This window comes from Amblyraja radiata, chromosome 26 (assembly GCF_010909765.2).
Source record: "Amblyraja radiata isolate CabotCenter1 chromosome 26, sAmbRad1.1.pri, whole genome shotgun sequence".
Taxonomy (NCBI): Eukaryota; Metazoa; Chordata; class Chondrichthyes; order Rajiformes; family Rajidae; genus Amblyraja; species Amblyraja radiata.
The window spans coordinates 28708383-28729584 of NC_045981.1; the positions used below are offsets into that span (position 1 = coordinate 28708383).

The 21202-nt window shown below is 39.8% G+C and overlaps 1 protein-coding gene across 1 annotated transcript in view; it reads left to right on the forward strand.

Annotated features, from left to right (window-relative positions):
- The window catches only part of gps1 (G protein pathway suppressor 1), a 43721-nt gene that overhangs the window by 2722 nt on the left and 19797 nt on the right, over positions 1-21202 (forward strand). The window contains exons 2-6 of the mRNA XM_033044572.1: positions 7693-7785; positions 10180-10361; positions 16166-16330; positions 17443-17578; positions 20212-20289. Of these exons, the coding sequence (XP_032900463.1) occupies positions 7693-7785; positions 10180-10361; positions 16166-16330; positions 17443-17578; positions 20212-20289 (654 nt within the window). The remainder of the gene's footprint in view (positions 1-7692; positions 7786-10179; positions 10362-16165; positions 16331-17442; positions 17579-20211; positions 20290-21202) is intronic.

A 21202-nucleotide genomic window follows, 5' to 3' on the forward strand; every position in this document is an offset into this window, starting at 1 on the left:
ATTAATGCACAAAAGGGAGGGGGACGTGGGGCTAAGGATAGGCAGAGGTGAAGAGATGGGTCTTGAGGCGGGACTGGAAGATGGTGAGGGACACGGAATTGCGGATCAGTTGGGGGAGGGAGTTCCAGAGCCTGGGAGCTGCCCTGGAGAAGGCTCTGTCCCCAAAACTGCGGAGGTTGGACTTGTGGATGGAGAGGAGACCGGCTGATGTGGATCTGAGGGACCGGGAGGGTTGGTAGGGGGAGAGGAGGTCAATGAGATATGGGGGGGCCAGATGGTGGAGGGCTTTGTAGGTGAGGATCAGGATTTTGTAGGTGATCCGGTGGGAGATGGGAAGCCAGTGAAGTTGTTTGAGGACTGGAGTGATGTGATGCCAGGATTTGGTATGGGTGATGAGTCGGGCGGCTGCGTTCTGGACCAGTTGGAGTCGGTTGATGTAGGTGGAGCTGATGCCAAGGAGAAGTGAGTTGCAATAGTCCAGTCGGGAGGAGATGAAGGCATGGATGAGTCTTTCAGCAGCGGGCGGTGTGAGAGAGGGTCTGAGTTTGGCGATGTTGCGGAGATGAAAGAAGGAGGTTTTAATGACATGGCGGATGTGAGGCTCAAGGGAGAGGGTGGAATCAAAGATCACGCCAAGGTTGCGGGCCTGGGGAGATGGGGAGACAGTGGTGCCGTCGATGGTGAGAGTGGGGTTATTGATTTTGCTGAGTGTGGCTTTGGAGCCTATGAGGAGGAATTCTGTCTTATCGCTGTTGAGTTTGAGGAAATTATGTTGCATCCAGGTTTTTATAGCTGACAAACAGGAGTTGATATGGGAGAGGGGGGGGTTGTGGGGGGATTTGGTGCCAAGGTAAATCTGGGTGTCATCATCTTAACAGTGGAAGTCCAGATTGAAGTGGCGGAGTATCTGACCAAGGGGGAGGATGTAGATGATGAAGAGGAGGGGGCCGAGTACGGGGCTCTTCCAGCATCGTCATCCCTGAGGTCTTCAAGTATCATTCTTAGTTTTCTCTTATCAGATAGATGGGGAGCAGCTTTTATAGGGACATTAGCATAGAAATTTAAGGGAAGATTGGCACAGATAATGCTCAAAGCTGGTTACGGTAGCAGTTTTGACCATTTTCCTGCTGTTTGACTGCTTGTCTGACAGGCTGGAAGAATTAAAACTTAATTTAGGTCAGCTTTGACAATACGTCAGCCATTGCCTTGGCACCCTCACCATTGACCCCATCTTCAACTGTGGTCACTGTATCATAGTCTGAATCACTTTCAACAATATCCCTGTTTGCAGTCCTGACCTTGCAGTTTGCAGTTCTGACCTGTTCGGCTTGAAAGCCAAAATGTATCCATCACCAAAACAATGTAAATTTCATTCTGCAACCTTTGTAATATTCACCATACCTCAATTGCCCTGTGACTTAGATCCTTGCATGTGGCTTGTCACTTCTAAAGCTGACTGCCCTTCCTGCTGCCCTCAGAGCTTCCAAGCTCCTAATGGTCAGATTGACCATGTGAAGAAGACCCTCATGTCCTATCAACCTGATCTCCAATGATTTCATTTATAATAATTATTGTCTGCCCACCCCACCCCCCCATTTCTTCCCTCTTCATGGAGACACAAGGAACTATAGATGCAATGTAAAAAAAAAACAATTTCTGGAGAAACTCGCCTCTGGAGAACATGTATTGGCGATAGGATCTACCAGATGGCAAATGGGAAAATGTGGGCTTTAAAATTTTTGAGTGTGTGTTTAGTTTATTGTCACGTGTATCAAGGCACAGTAAAAAGCTTTTGTATGCAAACCAGTCAGCAAAAAGACGATACAAATTACTATCAAGCCATCCACAGTGTATAAATACATGATCAAGGGTATAACTTGAATAACATTTAGTACAAGATAAAGTCCAGTAAAGTCTGTTCAAAGATAGTCCAAGGGTCTCCAAAGAGGTAGATAATAGCTCAGGTCTGCTCCCTAGTTGTTGGTGGGATGGTTCAATTGCCTGAAAGTGACAATTGTACTCTTCATACAATGTGAAGAATTATGCTTTTACAAAATTCTCATTAATATATGTTTCTTAATTATTTCTTTATTATATGTACTACAATGAATTTTTTCCCCAGTCTTTGTAGTTGAATATTTTGGTCACCGAAAAGGCATAAAATAAGCAAGTCGAGTGCGTTTAGCCGAGAAAGCAGCCTGGGTTTGTATTTCCCAGTTTCAAACGCCATTCACTTTAAGTTACTAGGGCTTGTGTTCAAAATGCAGCAGCCAGATATGTGGTGAATGTTCAGGGATTGAAATTAACACCGGCCCATCTGACCAAGATCTAAAAAATTGTGTTGCAATAGGTTTGTGAGCTTCCACAAAATCACTGAAAACTCAACAATGAATCACATTGTACAAGAATCATAGAAATACTGTTTTACATTTAATATGTTATCAAAATGCACATATATTTAACAAGCAATGTGCTTCCAGTGATCTTGACTTTTTAATTCTTGACTTTTTCAGGAGTTTGATATTTAATCAATTGCTTTACATTTTGTACGTTGTCAGGCTAAGGAGTAATCAGTACTGTTAAATGCAAGACAATTATAGTGTAAATACAATTGTTCAAAATCAGTACATGTTTAATAATCAAGCATTTTTGTTCAGCTGGTTTAAATAATATTATTTATGATGGTGCCACAACCATTATACTGTGATGCTGTACTGAATCACGGCCATTTTAATACCTAATATTTTAGTTGTATGTGCATTTGGTTTAGACTTGAGATTTTGAGAAAACAATTCATAAATTTATCAAAAGGCTTAAGTTTATTTTGATGGTAGACAAAAATGCTGAAGAAACTCAGCGGGTGAGGCAGCATCTTTGGAGCGAAGGAAATGGGCAAAGTTTTGGGCCGAGACCCTTCTCGACCCGAAATGTTGCCTATTTCCTTCCCTCCATAGATGCTGCCTCACCCGCTGAGTTTCTCCAGCATTTCTGTCTACCTTCGATTTTTCAGCATATGCAGTCCCTTCTTAAAACAGGTTTATTTTGATAGTATGTTCTGTTATCAAAAGAGCCAGTGCTGCATTTTGTATTCATGCCATTGACGTTTTCTCTTGCGTTCTGGCGAAGTAATTGGCATTGCATTGAATTTGTTTCATTCAAATTTAAGAATGTATATACCAATCATGCTTTCTCTGCTGCTATCTATAGTACATTATATGGAACAAAGGTTTTAATGATTATGATGAATTAAAAGGTATGTTGTTTTGTAGTGAAAGGAATGTGATGTAAAAGTTTTACAATAAGCAAATATGAAATTTGCAAGAGGTCGATAATCCATACTTTAAATTAATGGATAATTATGTAATAAATAATATAATTATAACTTTAGAACTGTTAGGAGGCTTGCATCTGAATTAGTATAGCTAGAACTTTTAAATTCTAAGCACGTATAGAACTGCAATAAGTAACCAGAATTTCGTTCCTCTTTCCCAGGCAAGCACTGTGTCAGGGGCAGGGAATGCAGATAGTCAGGAAGGGTGTCGAGATAGCTCCACTCCCAGCTCAGCCACCTCTTCGCTCTCAGACCTTTACCTGACACCACACAGCAGTAGATCAGACTTGTTTCTACATAGCACGGCAGGAGATTTCAGCCTTAGCGCCAGCTTGTCAGCCTGCACTCTGCTCTATGAGGTACCTCAATCACCAGGAAATCTGATGAAGGAAGCATACTGCTCGACAATGGGCGTTAATCTGGTTTGAGATAGGGAAGCATACTGTTTATATGAAGATATTTTAGTCTACATTTTATCCAAGTGCAAAGTACCACGGTGCTGGAAATCTGAAATAAAAATTGAAAATGCTAGAAGCAATCACGTCAGATAAAATCTGCGGAGAGGGAAACAACTAAAATGTTAACTGTTTCTCTTAACAAAGGTGCTGCCTGATATGATGAGCATGCCCAACATTTTTGATGTTCATATTTTGGTGTTAGTACTGGGAATGCATTTGATAACACCATTATCATCTTTGTGATTGATGAAACTTTGAGCTCCTCCTTGGACCTTTTGGATACCAGGAATTCCTGCACCTGAGCTAAGGAACTGGGATAATGTCCTGGAAAAAGTTTGAGGATCGTCTGAAGATGATGATGGTGAAATACCAAATCTATTCTAAACTTTAGTGTTCGAAATCCAAATTAATAGTTATTTCATTAAGTATTCTATTGGAGCCAATAATTCTATGATATACTATACATTTTAATCCAGCACCGTTGGAATAATTAGTGGCGTACTTCTGAAGCAGGGCTTCCTTTGGTTAATTCGTATGCACATTGAATAGGTTAAAAAAATGTTGTTTTCCTTTTACTTATTCTGTACATTTATTTGTAAAGCAGTAACAAAGTTCCATTGGTTTTGCATTGATACTGTTGAACTTTGGGTTAGTAATTAGTGGAACAGAGCTAAGAATCTGTTCATCCTTAGCATTCATATGATTAGCCTGATTTAATTAACAAAGTGGGAACATAAACTTATTAAAGTGACCAAATTTAGACATAAATATTTTGAAATTATGTGGGGATGTTATTAAAGTTATCCGGGAAAAGCATTTGAAATGCAGACAAAAATAACTTTAAAATCCTTTACCACGCAGCAAATCAAAAGGCCTATTTTATCATTAGGTAATGATTCTTTGCACCCTTGGCATACACAGTAATATCCCACTGAAAGCATTCTGTGGATCCATTCCAGAAGGGTTAATGAACTGCACAGAGATCACTTTTGTAAACCAGTTATAATATTTTCCAGTGTTCCCAGGAACAATTATCAGCAATTTATACTGTGCCTATTCATGCATGCCCATGAGGTTCTAGTTTTAAGGTTGCTACCCAATTAAATTTCTCTCATCAATGCTGCTTTTGAATTTTGATAGTGCATATGCTACAGTCATAATGGTTGAAGATGTTGTAAAGTCACCCAAGATTTAAAAACAGCATTGTCGATCTCTTAAATGCATCTATAGGCGGATTTAGATTTGTTTCGCTGTTTTAAAACATGCAACTTTTATAATTCTAGGTGTTGCCTGCATCGCAGCCACACAAGTCGTTTGCAGCAATTAAAATAAAATCAATAGAACTGAGACCTACAAAATGCTGGAGTTACTCAGCGGATCAGGTAGCATCTCTGGAAAAAAGGAATAGGTGACGTTTCAGGTCGGAACCCTTCATCAGACTGACGGAGGGTTCTGACCTGAAACGTCACCTATTCCTTTTCTCCAGAGATGCTGCCTAACCCGCTGAGTTACTCCAGCATTTTGTGGGTATCCGGTATAAACCAGCATCTGTAGTTCCTTTCTTCACCTCATTATGACAATTATGTTTCCAGAACATAATCAGTTATTTTTGAAAGTTATTAACCTTGTATTCTAATGGGTGAATTAGATTAACTGATAATGGAAAGAACAGGGCATTTTGTTTAAATGTGACCTTTTCAATAACTCGGTTTTCATCAAAGTATATTTAGTTTCAAAGGTTATTTTAATCAACTTGTGTAACATTTCATATATAGAGCAAACTTTGGAATATCAATACATTTTTGAGCAATAGTGATTTCAATAGATTTGAATAGAAATCATATTTCAGTGAGGGATGTCATTTAAAAATAAATGATAGTTTGCTAACACCTTAAGGAATGGGATGTTGTTTGCATAATTGGGTGGGTAGCATTTCTGATTTTTTTTAAAAGATTTCCATTCAAGGTGAAATAAAACATAAACCTTTGCTTTCTTGGTTAATTGCTCTACTTTGGAACAGCAATTTATGTTGGAAATTCTGGAACCCACAAATACTTATTTTAATTTAGTTTAGAGATAAAGCGCCGAAACACGCCCTTCGGCCCACCGAGTCCGCACCGACCAGTGATACACTAATACTATCCTGCACACACTAGGGACAATTTACGTTTATACCAAGCCAATTAACCTACAAACCTGTACGCCTTTGGAGTGTGGGAGGAAACCAAAGATCCCGGAGAAAACCCATGCAGGTCACGGAGAAGATACTAACTCCATACAGACAAGTACCCGTAGTCGGGATCGAACCTGGGTCTCTGGCACTGTATGGCAATAGCTCTGTGTCACCATGCCGCCCCATTTTGTTAATGAGTTATTGGACAGTGCTGAATGGACTGCAATCGTTGAATTTTACAGGTAGTATTAATTAAAATCGCTAATTTAACAACCATATTTAGCTTGCATTAATTTTTAATTCTGACCTTTTGCATACTTCTTGCTGTCTTTAGCATATTCATCAGTATTATTTCATGAATCAATGCATGTTAACATGAATCAATTCATGTTATTAATGTAAACTACTTAAGGTATAAACATTATCTATTTTTCTCTTTTTCCCCATTGATAGTGTTCGTTCTTTCGTAACTGATGAGAAATTCTGATAAATTCTCAACATCTCTATCCCATCTCCAGTCTTTAATGTTGTTGCTCACAAATCATGTCTGTCTTTCTCAGAACTCTGCATCTAAATTTCTCAAAATGGGATTTCTTCCCCTGCTGAAATATTGGAAAAGTCATAATCTAAAATGCAAGTGACTCTCCTTGTACATTGGAGGCATGATACAGTTCCATCCTGTACCATTTCATGTTCTATTCCATCTTCAGTCCTTCATTGTTCTCATTTCATTGTCTCATGCAGTGCAGTGTTGGTTTCACTAGCAGTTTCCCAATGACAGCAAGGGCAAGGCAACTACCTCCACAAACACTGTAGGCCCCCAATTATCTTACTTTCATCCATCCTCACTTTCATATGTATGCTCCCCCTTAATTCAATTACCTGAAAATGGGGGCACACTTTGAGGAGAACTCCCTCCGGTAGCCATACTTTGTGGCATCACATGAGATGACAATATTCATAGCTCCATTGTTGCTCTACAGTTTTGTTAGGGTTACAGCACTGAATGATTAACATTGAAATTAGGGAGCTCTCTATACTAACTCTTCCCAAGCAAAAACAAACTTCACTGGAAGGTAGACAAAAAATTTGGAGAAACTCAGCGGGTGCAGCAGCATCTAATGAGCGAAGGAAATGGGCAACGTTTCAGGCCAAAATCCTTCTTCACTTTTGACAGAGGAAGAAGGATTTTGGCCCGAAATGTTGCCTATTTCCTTCGCTCCATAGATGCTGCTGCACCCGCTGAGTTTCTCCAGCATTTTTGTCTACCTTCGATTTTCCAGCATCTGCAGTTCCTTCTTGAACAACAAACTTCACTGGAATATTTAGCTGGGCCACAAGTGACTAGAGAGTGGAAAAACAATTCTTTAGATTGCTTTAAACAAGTTCAGCAGTTATGCTCTAATAATATTTGGCCTGAAGATGTTTCACTAGCAGTAGATGGTTCTTCAGGTTAATGAAAGACGAGCATGGTTGAAAAAGCATATTTTTTTCGGGCCAAAATATTTTAATGTTGATGTATGTTACAGCATTAAGTAATATTATATAACATTTTCCGAATTAATATTTTCTTTCAAGTAGCATTTTATTTTATAATTAAAAATGCACCTTTGTTCATTTTCTATATGCTTTTATTTTAATTCAAGGTATTAATTAGTGACAAGGATTAGCGTGACCAATATCACCACTAACTGTTCACTTTGTCCCCACCTTTCTCTGTGCCTCTGTAGGGAGCAGTGGAACCAATGCAAATAGATGCTGACCCTCAGGATGATCAGCAGAATGCACCCGACTCAAACTATGTTGTGGAGAATCCCACACTGGTACGTCAGAATTTGGAGGTTCACTGATAGAAGCACAGGTTTTTTTTTGGGGGGGGGGGGGGGGAGAAAGGTTTTTGTTGACCTAGCAAATTGCAGTGATATTGGATGTTCTAGCTAAGTGAATGATGGAAGTTATTTAAAGAAAGAAAATATAGTTGCAAAGAGTTAAATTGAGGGGGGGGTTCAAGGATGAGCGGAAGCAGTTTCATAACTCTTTCAACATCAGCAGTGATTTTTGTTTTTGGTGAGATAGGAATGTCACTGGTAATCTATTTCTCCCCCCACCCACCCTGCTTGCCCCTGAACTAAGAAGGCAGTTAAGGGTCAACCACATTGGTGAGTCTGGAGTCCTGTTTTGTCTTGACTGGGTAAGGATGGCAGATTTCCTTCATTGAAGAATGTTAGTGAACCGGGTGAATTTTTGAGACAATCTGATAGTTTTATGGTTATAATTACTGTGACTGGCTTTTTTTAAATTTGCAAATCCTACTTCATTGCTTAAATTGAAATTCCCCCAAATATCTTGGTCAAACTCAAACAAATCTCTCGATCAATTGGCCAGATCTCTTGGCTGCTGGTCCAGAAATTTAACTATTCTACTATGTTTCATGTTCCAAGTGATTCTTCTGACTGGTTAACTCTCAGTTGGTATCCCTGAAAGTATTATGGTCTCTTGACTATTTTAATTACTACCCCCTTGAAAACAAATATTGCCTATTTACTGCATATGTATGGAATAGTGCTGAAGAAAGATAGCCACCAAATGTGTAGGAAGGAACTGCAGATGCTGATTTAAGCCGAAGATAGACATAAAATGATGGAGTCCCTGGAGAGAAGGAAGAAGGGTCTCGACCCGAAACGTTACCCATTCCTTCTCTCCAGAGATGCTGCCTGTCCTGCTGAGTTACTCCAGCATTTTGTGTCCATCTAAGGATAGCTACTATGATGGAACCTATATCACCAGCATTTAATTTTTTTTGTTAATTAATTATTATTATTAACAACCATTATTGCTTGGCACATCAAAAATAATATAACACACCATATTATCTATATTACTAAAAGTCTGATCTTGACCACTTCCTGTTCTGTATATTGATTTTAGAAAAAACGCTGCCACTTACGGCTGTAATTTTTGGCCATCTTACTCAGAGTCCCCCTCCACTGCGCAGGACAAGAGGATTTTTCCCATCGATGAAAAATAAAAGAGTTATTAGTGTTTAAAAAATGTTGAGATTCTCTCTCCTGTTAATCACGTCATGAAGGCCACGGCCCTTCTGCTGGGAGGGACTATAAAACCTAGAAGTGTGGGCGTGGCTCAGTCTCTGCAAGATGGAGGAGGGAGAGGTCACGACTCGCTGTCTTTAGCGACCTTGCACCCTGCTTGAAATGGTATGAAACTGCACTTGAATTTGGTGGCCTTGCACCCTGCTTGAAGTGTTAAGAAACTGCACTTGAATTTGGTGGCCTTGCACCCTGCTTGAAATGGAATTTCAAGGAATAGCCGTGAGTCAACTGCCAGCCCACCAGCCGTGAGTGAGTGAGCTGCCAGCACAATAGGCTTGAGTGACTGAGCCGCCAGCCCAAGAATCCATTCAGCCCACAATGTCCATACTAGCCCTCTGGACACCAGTCCCTTCAGCCCACAACACCCATACTAGCGCTCCAGAAAGCTCCCCCCCCCCCCCCCACTGGCCACCAATATTGGAATTGCGTTGGGGGACCAGCCCTCCCATGTGATGCTTAGTCTAGTTTATAATATGGGTGTGTTATAAATGTCCCGATTTCAACATGGCAAACCTGAGACATTCAATGTCTTCCTTCAGAAATCCTGCATGTTCAGTTTGTTTCCACTTATTCAACTGTTCTGTAGAACTGTGATAATTCAGTCACTTATTGCATTTCAAAAACAAGAACTGATTTCTGGATGTTGGATGAATTAAAAACTCTATGAACGGAGCAGAGGAATGGTTGAGATGGAGGATCTGCCTTTCAGTAAGGTCATGGTCGATGAGGCTCAAAGAACAATGTTTCGCTCCTTTTCTGATTTTGTTTGTCGTTGTTTCTACATACAGTGCCCTCCATAATGTTTGGGACATAGACCCGTCATTTATTTATTTGCCTCTGTACTCCACAATTTGAGATTTGTGATAGAAAAAAAATCACATGTGGTTAAAGTGCACATTGTCAGATTTTATTAAAGGGTATTTTTATACATTTTGGTTTCACCATGTAGAAATTACAGCTGTGTTTATACATAGTCCCCCCATTTCAGGGCACCGTAATGTATGGAATGCAGCAATGTCATGTAAATGAAAAAAGTCACTATATTGAAGCTATTCTGCATATTTCAGGTACAATAGTGCTCATCTGTATGTATTGTGTGGTTTGCAGGATCTGGAGCAATATGCAGCAAGTTACAGTGGTTTGATGCGAATTGAGAGGCTTCTGTTTATAGCAGAACACTGTCCGCAGCTACGCATTGAAGCCCTGAAGATGGCACTGTCCTTTGTTCAAAGAACATTTAATGTAGATATGTATGAGGAAATCCACCGCAAGTTGACAGAAGCCACAAGGTATGGCTTTAACCAAAAGTGGTTGCATAATTCAAAAGCACAGCACATAAGGATCACAAAACAGTTACACTTAAACGTAATCCAGCCAGTGCCACTTTCCTACTCTTTCTGAAGGTGGTTTTAACCTTCAGGTATTAATACATATATTTTTAGTCTTGTTAAAAAAACAAAAACAAATGTTAGTTGGAGGTCTTTTATGTGGGGGGTGGGGGAGGGGAAGGGGGAAACTTTATTTCCTAGTCCCTACCTGGTCGGAGAGGCGGCTTCCCTCCGAGCTGCTTCTTCGCCCTTCCTCGCGGTCTACCATTGAAACTGGAGCGGCGTTTCCTGTCGGGACCGGCCGGGATTACAGCTTCGGCGGCGGCACAGCGCTGGGACACCATCAGGGAGTGGGCGATGCCTTACCGGGTCGCCGTGCGGTAAGCTCCGGAGTGCTGTGATCGCCGACTGCCAACATAGCGGAGCTGTGGCTGCGGGCGTCCAGCGCGGGCCGTGCTGGATTTGGAGCATGGGATCTCCGGGGAGGAAGCGGCCGCTCCAATCATTTTCCAAGCTGCTGAGGAGTGTTCACCCGACGCCGGAGTTCCAGCTTTCCGGCAAAGAGGGCCTGAAAACATCGGACTGGCTGTGGAGGCCACAAATAGGCCCCGACCTCGGGTGTTTCACAGAGGAAGAGGACTAAACTTTTTGATGCCTTTCCCCACAGTGAAATTTTTTTTATTCTGTTGTGGGGGGACATTCATGTTGAATTCTATAATGTGTTGTGTCATTTTCTTATTTTTAATTTTTCTATGGATGTACGGAAAATTTATTATTTCTTTTATGTAAAGCACTTTGGTTTCAACGCGAGTTGATTCAAACGTGCTATATAAATTTACAATTCCTTTTTACAAGGCCACAATTATTAAGGTAATGTCCTATCCTGGTCATTCCTCCTCCTCACTCTCACTGGGTAGACGATGCAGAAGTTTGGAGGCATGCTCCACTCGTCTTGGGAACAGCTTCTTCTCTGTTATCAGGCTTCTGAACAGTCCTTTCATAAGCTAGAGTACTGTCATATTCACCTCTACCCCATTGCGGACATTGGAATTGATACGTTACAATGCTGAGAACTCTGCACTCTGAACAAAGCTGCACTCTGTAGCTTCCCCTTTGCTCTCTGTTGTAGTTGAGTTTGACTTGACTGTATTGATGTAGCGTATTATATGACATGATTAGACAGCATGCGAAACAATGCTTTTCACTGTACTTCGTTACATGTGACAACAATAAACCTAAATCCTTATCCAACAAGTAACCTTGAACAGGAACCATTTGTTAAACAAGATTTTCCTTCAATTACCATCTTAGAGGTTTGTCCTGAAGTGATTTGAAAATGTGACTTCAGGTCTTTATTCGGAGTCTAGATTAATAGTCCAGTTATCTAACAATAGGCAATAGACTATAGACAATAGGTGCAGGAGTAGGCCATTCGGCCCTTTGAGCCAATGTGATCATTTTTCTCCAATATCATTAACAACAACACTAATAAGGCAAAAATCCTATTTGCAACTGTTGACAGACTGACCAACCCCCCCCAACACAAATACCACCTGAACTCCATTCCACGCAGAAATGCAATGAGTTTGCATTATTTTATACAGATAAAATTGAAGGCATCAGACGTGCCATCAATATCACCGCTTCAAACAAAAATGTTGGATCACCACCCTGTTTAGGCAAAGGTAACGTGGCAATGATGACATGCTTTAATGTCATAGACTCTAAAACTCTTGTGGAAACGGTGACACAACTAAGGTCACCCACCTGCTGCCTTGATGCTTTACCTACCAACTTCTTTAAGAATGTTTTTGACTGCCTAGCAATAGACATACTCTAAATAGTTAACAGCTCTCTTCAATCAGGCAATTTCCCAAAAGCCTTGAAAACTGCAGTTATTAAACCTCTTTTAAAAAAGCGGAGCATAGATGCCTCTATTATTAACAACTATAGACCAATATCAAACCTATCTTTCATAAGTAAAATCATTGAGAAAGTTGTCCTCCAGCAACTTAATCACTTCCTGGCTTCAACTGGCTGCTACGACAACTTCCAGTCAGGATTTCGACCTCTTCATAGCACCGAGACCGCCCTTATTAAAGTTGTAAACGACATCCGTCTTAACACAGACTCTGGCAAAGTTTCAATATTAATGCTATTAGACCTCAGTGCTGCATTCGACACTGTTGATCACTCAATACTTTTGGACAGGTTGGAAAAATGGGTGGGGCTCTCAGGCACAGTCTTAAGTTGGTTCAGGTCATATCTACAAGATAGGAACTATTTTGTTTCCATTGGCGACTTTGTATCAGAACCAACCAACGTGACGTGTGGAGTCCCGCAAGGTTCGATCTTAGGGCCCTCTTTATTCAACATCTACATGCTCCCACTAGGGCAAATCATGCGAAATAATAATATTGACCACCACTGCTATGCCGATGACACTCAAATCTATGTAGCGCTATCACCAAATGACTATCGCCCCATAGATCTGCTGTGCCAGTGCATTGAGCAAGTCAAAGACTGGATGTGCCAAAATTTTCTCCCTAAATAAGGACAAAACGGAGATAATTGTTTTTGGTGCTAAAAAGAAAGGCTTAAAGTAACCCAACACCTTCACTCTCTGTCCCTGAAAACTTCAAACAAAGCCAGAAATCTTGGGGTCATTATGGATTCAGATTTAAATTTCGACAGTCACATCAAATCAGTAACAAAATCGGCCTACTATCACCTCAAAAACGTAGCAAGATTAAGAGGACTCGTGTCAGCTCAAGACTTAGAAAAACTTGTACATGCCTTTATTACTAGTAGGCTAGATTATTGTAACGGTCTCCTTGCAGGTCTTCCGAAAAAAACTGTCAGGCAGCTACAGCTACAAAGACCAAAAAATTTGAGCACATTACACCAATTCTTAAATCCTTACATTACAATTCCCTGTATGTCAGAGAATTGATTTTAAAATCCTGCTGCTCACCTATAAATCACTACATGGTTTAGGACCAAAGTATATCACTGACATGCTTCCACTATATAAGCCTTCTAGACCGCTAAGATCTTCTGAAACCAATCTGTTAGTGATTCCCAGAGTAAATACAAAACATGGGAAAGCAGGATTTAGTTACTATGCAACAAATAGCTGGAATAAACTTCCTGAAGATTTAAGACTTGCCTCAACTTTGACCACTTTTAAAACAAGACTGAAAACTTTTATGTTTACTTTAGCTTTCAGCTAAATCTTAACTACATTGCACTTTTAACTTTTGCACTTTTTATAATGCATTTTTAATTTTGCTTTTCTTTTCTTTTAGTTCTATTTTATTTCATTTTATGATTTCATTTTATTGTATGACATGTTTTTATGTGAAGCACTTTGAGCCTGCCTCGTGTATGAAATGTGCTATATAAATAAAGTTGCCTTGCCTTGCCCATGATTGATCATCCCCAATCAGTACCCCGTTGCTGCCTTCTCCCCATATCCCCTGACTCCGCTATTTTTAAGAGCACAATCTAGCTCTCCCTTGAAAGCATCCAGAGAACTCGCCTCCACTGCCCTCTGAGGCAGAGAATTCCACAGACTCACCACTCTCTGTGAGAAAAAGTGTTTCCTCGTCTCTGTTCTAAATGGCTTACTCCTTATTCTTAAACTGTGGCCCCTGGTTCTGGACTCCCCCAACATCGGGAACATGTTTCCTTCCTCTAGCGTGTACAAACCCGTAACAATCTTATACGTTTCAATGAGATTCCCTCTCATCCTTCTAAACTCCAGAGTGTACAAGCCCAGCTGCTCCATTCTCTCAGCATATGACAGTCCCGCCATCCCGGGAATAAATCTGGTAAACCTCCCTCAATAGCAAGAATGTCCTTTCTCAAATTAGGGGACCAAAACTGTACACAATACTCCAGGTGGTCTCACTAGGGCTCTGTACAACTGCAGAAGGACCTCTGCTCCTATATTCGATTCCTCTTGTTATAAAGGCCAACATGCTATTCGCTTTCTTCACTGCCTGCTGTACCTGCATGCTTACTTTCATAGACTGATGTACAAGGACCCCCAGATCCCATTGTCCTTCCCCTTTTCCCAACTTGATGCCATTTAGTTAGTAATCTGCCTTCCTGTTTTTGCTACCAAAGTGGATAACCTCACATTTATCCACATTGAACTTCATCTGCCATGCATCTGCCCACTCCCCCAACCTGTCCAAGTCACCCTGCGCTCTCATAGCATCCTCCTCACAGTTCACAGTGCCACCCAGCTTTGTGTCATCTGCAAATTTGCTAATGTTACTTTGAATCCCTTCATTCAAATCATTGATGTATATTGTAAATAGCTGCGTCCCAGCACCGAGCCTTGCGGTACCCCACTAGTCACTGCCTGCCATTCTGAAAGGGACATGTTAATCCCTATTCTTTGTCTCCTGTCTGCCAACCACTTCTCTACCTATGTCAGCACTTTACCCCCAATACCATGTGCCCTAATTTTGCCCACTTATCTCCTATGTGAGACCTTATCAAATGCTTTCTGAAAGTTCAGGTACACTACATCCACTGGCTCTCCCTTGTCCATTTTCCTAGTTACATCTTCAAAAAATTCCAGAAGATTAGTCGAGCATGATTTCCCCTTCGTAAATCCATGCTGACTCGGACCGATCCTGTTACTGCTATCCAAATGTTCGGCTATCTCATCTTTTATAATTGACTCCAGCATCTTCCCCACCACCGATGTCAGGCTAGCTGGTTCCCTGTTTTCTCTCTCCCACCTTTCTTAAAAAGTGGGATAACATTAGCTACCCTCCAATCCACAGGAACTGATCCTGAGTCAATAGAACATTGGAAAATTATCACCAATGCTTACACGATTTCTAGAGCCACTTCCTTAAGGGCCTTGGGGATTTATCAGCCTTTAGTCCCATCAGTCTATCCAGCACCATTTCCTGCCTAATGTGGATTTCCTTCAGTTCCCCCGTCACCCCAGATCCTCTGGCCACTACTATATCAGGAAGATTGTTTGTGTCCTCCTTAATGTAGACAGATCCAAAGTACCTGTTCAACTCATCTGTCATTTCCTTGTTCCCCATAATAAATTCACCTTTTTCGGTCTTCAAGGGTCCAACTTTGGTCTTAACTAATTTTTTCCTCTTCACATACCTAAAGAAGCTTTTACTGTCCTGCTTTATATTCTTGCCTCTTTGCCTCTGTCTCAACCTTCGTGCTAATGCATAATTTTTTAATTGGAGCGAACAAATGTGGGCTAAAATGAATGTCCTTTGCGGGATATTTTCGCAGCAGAAGGCAGACATCTAGGTGGCAATTCGTGTCTTTCATTGTTTGAGCTAAATGCTTTAAAAATGCCTAAGTATTCAATATGCTTAAGTTTCTTTGGCAGAATTGTAAAGTTTTTTTTTAAAAGCTCTTGTAATCTCTTGGGAGAATGAGAAATTGTTGTATTGATTGTTCGTGATTGCTGCTAGTTGAATCGGATAGTGTAGGTTACAAATAGATCACATCAGGCGAATGGGAAATGAATGTGAGACATAATGGGTTAGAGAGATTCTATTCAATGCTTCCAGAATGTTAATGGACAAAAAGAAGCTGATCATGCAGGGCATTGTACTTCTTTACTTTTTTATATTTTAATTTCTTCTTGATTGTGTTCTTTGATATTATGTTGACTATGTACAGTATGTTGCCCGTCATGGTTTAAGTGCTGTAACTCTGAATTTACTTATGAGTTAAATAATTTATAAATTGAGCTGTTACTTCTGCAGGGAAACTCAGGGTGTTCCAGATGCAGTGCCAGAGTCAGGTCTGGAGCCCCCTACACTGGACACAGCTTGGGCAGAGTCTACACGGAAGAAAGCTTTGCTGAAACTGGAGAAATTAGACACAGATCTGAAGAATTACAAGGGAAATTCCATCAAAGAAAGCATCAGGTACAATACTTACAAAAAGATATGGAATATATCTTCCATACCCAATGGCAAATGTCTTCCATTCTCAATTTGTAATGCTGCTGCAAGCAAGTTCTTCTTCGAACCCATACATTCGTTTTTGTGCAGATGATAACAAACAATTTGAAAATTGTTTATTAAAGGTTGTTTGTGTCCGAGCCAGGCCAGACTACAGATCTAATACATGGCATATCATTATCACCTGTTGGGCCAAGCAACATGCTTCTGCACTATAAATTCTATCTACTTGGCCTAGCTAGAAATTGTCCAGGGTAATACATCAGGAAGGAATACACTGAAGGAAGTTTAAAATGCCAGGGCTGCTGTTTTTTTCATTTGATCTATAATCAAATTCAATGCAGTTTCCTAGACTCCAGATTAACTGGGGATTTAGCTCCTTGCAAATTAGAAATTTCTTTGTGCCATTGCAGTCACTGAAACAAAAAAAAAGTGAATGGTTGATAAACAGGTACTTATTATTTTTATTGTCTGTTTTACATAAACATTGGGATTTCACAGGAAGTTTGATTTATGAATTGCTCTGAATGTAGAATCTCACAGAGATTATATTTTGTATTCTTGTGGCTCTCCTCGGATGTAAAAGAGCAAGAATTGACTGGCAGAGGTATTGGATACAACCAAAGTTATACTGCTTTAATAGACTGTGATGCTACATTTTGAGTCAATATCCCAAGGCATCAGAAGGGGTTTACCAAAAGTCAGGTTTCAGCATCCCAAAATAATCTCTGCACAGTGCACTGAGAGCAATTTCTATGTATGTGGAAATGAGGGCTGGCAATAATGTGTGTGCTTGTGTTATCATTCACTACTTGAAGTCATACTGTTGGATGTAAATTTTCTAAACTTTAGAGGCTTAAAATTATAAATGAAATACAAACTATGCTGTGAATTAAAATGTTTGGCCTTTTCGACCACTTTTCATCTTTCCCCCCCAAATACATATTAATATAATTCGCCATGAGCTCAGGCAGAAGCAAACACATGCCTTTAAGATACTGGACTTTGTTTTAACTGCTGACATGTTTAAAGATGTGAATTTTGAAGTGATTGGAATTTTTAAAATTTTATCTCAGGAGAGGGCATGATGACCTGGGTGATCACTACCTAGACTGCGGGGATCTTAGTAATGCACTGAAATGTTACTCACGAGCCAGAGACTATTGCACAAGTGCAAAGCACGTCATCAACATGTGTCTGAATGTCATTAAGGTAAGTGGCAAAAGTCAATTATATAACATTCTTACATTAGTATTGACGTTGCCATTCCACAACAAGTGGAACAGGAACTATTCGTATAGTATATTCAAATTAGACAATTCATTATTTTGTGAACTGAAAAACATAAAGAATACGTACCATATTGAGTAATCTTGCAGAATTCCAACTAAATCAGCCAGAATTTCTAATTATCAGAATTATTTTTGCTCTTTGTGTGAATATTGACATTAAATTGCTTTGCTGGTATAAACTCTCCACTGCTTTGTGGTCGTCAGTGTATCAACTCGAGCTCCATTTTCTTTTTTCCTCTCCTTTGATGTGAGAAACATATTTCCCCTATAAGATACACTGACTCGTTCTCAAGGTAAGGACTGAGATTTTTGTCCAAATTGAGAAAATGAATTTTAAGTATTAAATATTTGTATAATTGAAAATGGGAACTGTCAGAGGCAAATGTTCAACCCCATGGGCAGATGAAATGGGTGAAAATGTTATTTTAATATGTTGTTGCTTTTTTAATATCCTTATATTAATGTTTCTCACCTTAGTTTTAAATGTTTTTATTGCCATCAATTTGTTTGTCGAACTTTCTGATCATATTTTCAAAATAAATTAAAGACTTCATTTATTTATGCACCAAGAATTTTTTGAAATTACTTTCCGTCCTTGCTAGAACTATTTAGACCAGATATAATTTCATTCTGAAGGGAATTTGGTTAAAAAGATGTGTCTTACTGGTTACTTTTTTTTTATCCCCGTTTGTCAATTATTTATCTTCCCAATCAAGGACCATCATCTTGTGAAAAATAGTTTAAAGTTGTTTTATTTTTCAAAACTACTTGTTTAAGGGCCTGTCCCACTTTCCCGAGTTATTCACGAATTCTCCTGAGTTATTCACGAATTCTCCCGAGTTTTCAAACTCGCAGAATGTTTGTAACGAGTCCGTAGGAGTCCGTGGATATATCGTAGCGGCTCGTTATGCCAGCCGTAGGTACTTGGGGCTATTTTTTTACTCGTGGACATTTTTCATCATGCTGAAAAAACGTCCCGACTTACCTAATGCCCCGAGTACCTACGGCTGGCATAACGAGCCACTATGATATATCCACGGACTCCTACGGACTCGTTACGAACATTCTGCAAGTTTGAAAACTTGGGAGAATTCGTGAATAACTCAGGAGAATTTGTGAATAACTCGGGAAAGTGGGACAGGCCCTTTACTCTGCTTCATTCAATATTTTCCTTTAGGTCAATCCTGGAAATAGAAATAGAAAACAAAGATCAGCAATGATTGTAATTGACCTGTGTAGAACTGCTACATCCTATCCACACATCCCTTTATTTAACAGAGTTATTGTTATTTATATTTTGTACTTAACACCAATATCATGTTATCATGTTTAATATGCAAATAGTAAATTAGCCTGTTATATTTAATTGTCACGAATGCACCCTGCATATTCAATAATACAGTGCCCTTCATAATGTTTGGGACAAAGACCCATCATTTATTTATTTGCCTCTGTACTCCACAATTTGAGATTTATAATATGGTGCCCTGAAATGGGGGGAACTATGTATAAACACTGCTGTAATTTCTACATGATGAAACCAACATGTATAAAAATGGCCTTTATTAAAATCTGACAATGTGCACAATAACCACATGTGTTTTTGTTTGTTTTTTTTCTATTACAAATCTCAAATTGCGGACTATAGAAGCAAATAAATAAATGATGGGTCTTTGTACCAAACATTATGGAGGGCAGTTTATGTTGAATAAATCATGAGGAATGTTATTTTTTAAGCGGCAAAGTCAACTCGTGGGAAATCAATAGTGTTGATCCTGCTGCTTAGCCCACAACTATGCCAGCTAAAAACTTCCATCATTTTGCAGCACGTCCCACGTGATTCAAATGCCCTAAACACAATAATGACAGAACAGTACAGAAGCAGGCCCTTCAGCCCACGATGAGTGTGCTAACAGTATTGCTTACTTCAACTCATCAGCCTGTTCATCTATATCCCTCCATTCCTCCATGCTTGTTCATGAGCCTCTTTTTAAGATGCTTTTAGCATCTTAAAAAGCCAGCATAGAAGTCCAAAATGCTTTTAAATGGCAGATTTAATGGCTTGCTTTGAACATGATGCCCAGTCATTAAAACCAGTGGCCATTAACTAATTTCAATCATGAACCTAATCTCATGCTAACTAATAGCCTTGGTTTGGTGCCTCTGTGTAAATATTGAATTTTGCCAGCTGCAAGCCACAGTATCCCTGCACTCATTCCCCATGTGGATTAATGTTCTGTCTGATCCGATGATAACATCAGTCTGACCTAAACCTGATCTACACTTTCCATCCATATCAGTATAGTCAAAATCACGAACAAAATGCCTCGGTTTAAACTTGTTTCATGAGGAATGCTGGAGTGGAAACACTAATATAGCTACAAATTATTTGGTTGTGTTGCATTTCTTCCTGTCCGGTACCCATGAAACTGTAGGTAAAGTTGTCATTTTGAAACATTAATTGAAGTTTGGAAGATCACTGAATGGGGCATTTGAGTTAAAGACTGATATCTGTGTTGAATATTTAAATGATATATAATTTGCTTGTTGCAGGTCAGTATCTACCTCCAAAATTGGTCTCATGTTCTCAGTTATGTAAGCAAAGCAGAGTCTACTCCAGAGATTGCAGAGGTCAGTAAATTCATCCGAGCAATGTATTCATATTTGCCTTATTTGCCACTGAATTATGCAAATAAAGCATTAGATTCTCATAATAATGCACTTAGTATTACCCATTTCAAATTTTGGAATTGCAGCATTTTGTTTTGAGCAAATAGCAGATATGAGTTATTCGTATACAGTGGCTTGCAAAACTATTAATTCCCCTTGAACTTTTCCACATTTTGTCACGTTACAACCACAAACGTAAATGTATTTTATTGTGATTTTATGTGATAGACCAACACAGAGTGGTGCATAATTGTGAAGTGGAAGGAAAATGATACATGGTTTTCAAATTTTTTTACAAATAAAAAACTGAAAAGTGTGGTGTGCAAAAGTATTCAGCCCCCCTGAGTCAATACTTTGTAGAACCACCTTTCGCTGTAATTACAGCTGCAAGTCTTTTGGGGTATGTCTCTACCAGCTTTGCACATCTAGAGACTGACATTTTTGTCCATACTTCTTTGCAAAATAGCTCAAGCTCAGGCAGATTGGATGGAGATCGTCTGTGAACAGCAATTTTCAAGTCTTGACAGAGATTCTCAATTGGATTTTGGTCTGGGCTTTGACTGGGCCATTCTAACACATGAATATGCTTTGATCTAAACTATTCCATTGTAGCTCTGGCTGAATGTTTAGGGTCGTTGTCTTGCTGAAAGGTGAACCTCCGCCCCAGTCTCAAGTCTTTTGCAGACTCTAACAGGTTTTCTTCCAAGATTGCCCTGTATTTGGCTCCATCCATCTTCCCATCAACTCTGACCAGCTTCCCTGTCCCTGCTGAAGAAAAGCATCCCCACAGCATGATGCTGCCACCACCATGTTTCACAGTGGGGATGGTGTGTTCAGGGTGATGTGCAGTGTTAGTTTTCCGCCACACATAGAG